Below are 3009 nucleotides of genomic sequence, written 5' to 3'. Positions count from 1 at the left end.
TACCTGCTTAAATTTAGCATCTCACTCCTCGGAACTACAAAGGAAGTTATCAAAAGTGTACTTTTGGACTTTCTTTTGCTGAATGAAGCTGGCTAAAAGATGTGGAAGACAGAAGATACTGGAAGCATGTGCCCTTCCCACTTACGTGGGGTATCCTCGCACTCCCTGTGCAGAACACACATCTGAGTTGGCCGTGCAATCCACTTTAGCCACGTAGACTTTGGCATCTTCCATGCTGTTGTACTTGTCTCCCAGGTCATTCCAAGTAGGCTGCAGACGTTGGCAATGCCCACACCTGTAATAAGGTGAAGTAACGAGCATAGTGAGTGCTGGGTCAGGGGCACCTGACCACCTCTTCAGCTCTCTGATCCTTTCTTTACACCACAGCAGAAATGGATTAGCTTGCAATTACTACAGAACCCCATTTCCCTGCTTATAACCCTCCATAAAGTCCTTGCATTATTCTCAGCATGAAATCCTGTTAGCAAAGTACTGTACAAGATCTGCTGACCTCCCACTTGATATCCATACTCCAGCTGCCCTCCTTACTTTGTTGTCTACCCCTGAGCCACACTGTAATATTTGCAGTTTCTAAGAGGGCCACCACAGCTTGGCTTGCCTAGGGAATCAGTACACATTCTCTTTGATGTTTCCTCCCGAAGCCTACCTGGATAATTCCTATTTGCCCTGAGGATTAGTTTGACTGTCACTTCCTCCAAGCAGTCAGCCAAGACTCGCCAGGCTGTTTGGTGCCCTTTCTCTTCTCTACGGAAAAGCAAACTTGCTCCCCCTCTACTGCAGCAGCTTAGCACTTCTTGCTATAGTTGCTCCTTTATTAGCCAGGCCTCTTCTACTACTATATCACCAAGTATCTGCAAATGCAAGGCAATCGCAAAATTAAATAAATTCTGCATTTTTCTCCAATGAGAAGTTTAAAAAGTCTGTGGCAACTCAAACTTTTAAATATGATATAATGAAATGTACACTTATATTTACTGTATGAACTTAACTACACACAGATATTTTTTAATCGCCTATCTTTAAAATGTTAACTTATAGTTTCTTGCTACTCTTCACATTTCCTGACAGCATGAGCATCTTTCTCATCAACTAGATCTACTTTTTGAGTCATAGAGCTGATCATCTTTAATTGTCAGCTCTCTGCAGTGCCATATTTAAATTCTTCATGAGCCTACACTGGAAACTTTATTTCGAACTTCAAGTACAGTCACATATCATTAGGGGGCATGGGTTTGTTTTTGTTTTTCTCTTTCAGCTGCTAAGTGTGTATTCATGTCTACAATGTAACTACTTGCTGTATTGCTTTTATAAAGTGGCCTTTAACAGGCTTGCCTATAAGAACACCCTAAACTTAAAATTGTGAGTTCATCCTCGAAATAATGCCTCAATAAAATCTCTTTGCCTCTTTTCTGACAGATGACCTCGATAAAAACCATCTAAAGATAGCACTGAAAAAGTATGCTTCAAGCAAATGTGTCTTCCCTAAGAATATTTTCTTGGCCAGCTAAGAGAATCCTTGCTTTTTAAGAGACTCAAACACAATATGATACCCTCTTCTTTAGAAGATAATTATGAAAGAAAACCAGTGTTATATTTAAGTATATTTGGTACAAGGGCTGAGAAGACAGCACTGTCCTTTTTATAACTTTCTCAGTATCCAGCACATGCTTGGCAAATACTGTTTGGCAATTTCTCAGTGACAGATCCATAAGTGTCATGCAGTTGGTACTTCTGGTTTGGGACTCTTGTGGCTACAGCGCAAGCTTCTGAGACAGCGACTATGTTCAGAAGGCAGCCTATGGCCATGTAATAGGGCAAATCTACCTAGTCCTCCCAAGGAGGCAGCCCCAATCTGACCTCATTGTTACCATCAAGTTCAGGGTGACCTGCATACTGGCCATAAAGAAGAGGCTGGAACAAAATCTACAGGAGCAGGACAACCCTACATCTGCCAAGTTCAGAGCAAAAATACACAGATCAGTGTTCTCATTACATGGTACCCTTGGCCCCTTATCATATATGTGGGCTTCCAATATGCCACAAAGATTGAAACTGGAAAGAGATGCGAGATGGGGGCAGTCCGCAGTATATTTTGAGTCCCAATCAACTGTTAAACTTTCTTTCAAATGCCATCACAGAAACCCAGAGGTCTCTGTTTAAATATTTTGTAACAGACTATTCATAAGCAAACAAATAAAAACTTTACAAGTTACTTTTATTTTTTGGAGAATCCACTTACAAGTCCATAAGCCACATTTACTTCATACCAAGGGCTCAAATTTGCCAGTTTTTCCCCGTCACTCAGTCAAGGACTAGCTGCTAAATAACACAGAGACTCTAAAATTAAAACTCCATTGGCACTGCATGGACTCATTATGTCTACGTGTCAGTTTTTCTTTAAAAAATAAAAAAGAAAGATTTATTCCACTGGAATAGACTCCAATTGCGTAGTGTACTTAACTGGATTAGTTACTCTGAGAATACTCCTTTCCAGAGTAACTATTAATATTGAATATTTTACTCTACAAAGTATTTTCTATACCACTGGTAGTTCTAAAAATCCAAGTCAGTTCGTTCTTGAGAACTTAAAGCACAACGATAGCTGTGACTCAGACCGGCCCCACAAAGTTGATTTAACTCCAAAGGAAATGAAATACAGTAATAGCCTGAACATGGAGAGAAAAAGAAAAGTTTCCTCCAACTTCCGCCAGCACATTTTCTGAATAGGCTGTTTCTCTTAGGCATCTTTCAACTTCCCACATCTCTTTCCCACATCTCAAGGAACCTCTCCCCCGCACTACAGAAGGACGTCAAATTCTGCAAATAAGCCTGCAAACTGCCTTGTTGCCTTAACACTAGCTTTCTGCTCTGTCCCAAGAGAACTTCCCTTTATTGGGGCATCTAGGCCCTGCGAGGAAAGCACTACCTGTGCTTGTATGAATGACACGAAGTCCTTCGCTAGGTCAATTCTCCGGATAAGAGTCTTAG

The 3009-nt window shown here is 40.9% G+C and overlaps 1 protein-coding gene across 1 annotated transcript in view; it reads right to left on the bottom strand.

Annotated features, from left to right (window-relative positions):
- TXNDC5 (thioredoxin domain containing 5) overlaps window positions 1-313 on the bottom strand; it is a 21668-nt gene extending 21355 nt beyond the window's left edge. Inside the window, exon 1 of the mRNA XM_006909283.3 lies at window positions 146-313. Coding sequence (XP_006909345.1) covers window positions 146-234 — 89 coding nt within the window. The 5' untranslated portion in view covers window positions 235-313. The remainder of the gene's footprint in view (window positions 1-145) is intronic.
- Between the last annotated feature and the right edge of the window lie 2696 nt (window positions 314-3009).

Source organism: Pteropus alecto, unplaced genomic scaffold (genome assembly GCF_000325575.1).
Source record: "Pteropus alecto unplaced genomic scaffold, ASM32557v1 scaffold121, whole genome shotgun sequence".
NCBI lineage: Eukaryota > Metazoa > Chordata > Mammalia > Chiroptera > Pteropodidae > Pteropus > Pteropus alecto.
Note: the sequence above shows the minus strand (reverse complement) of the source record. Positions and strands in the feature narration are given on the sequence as shown.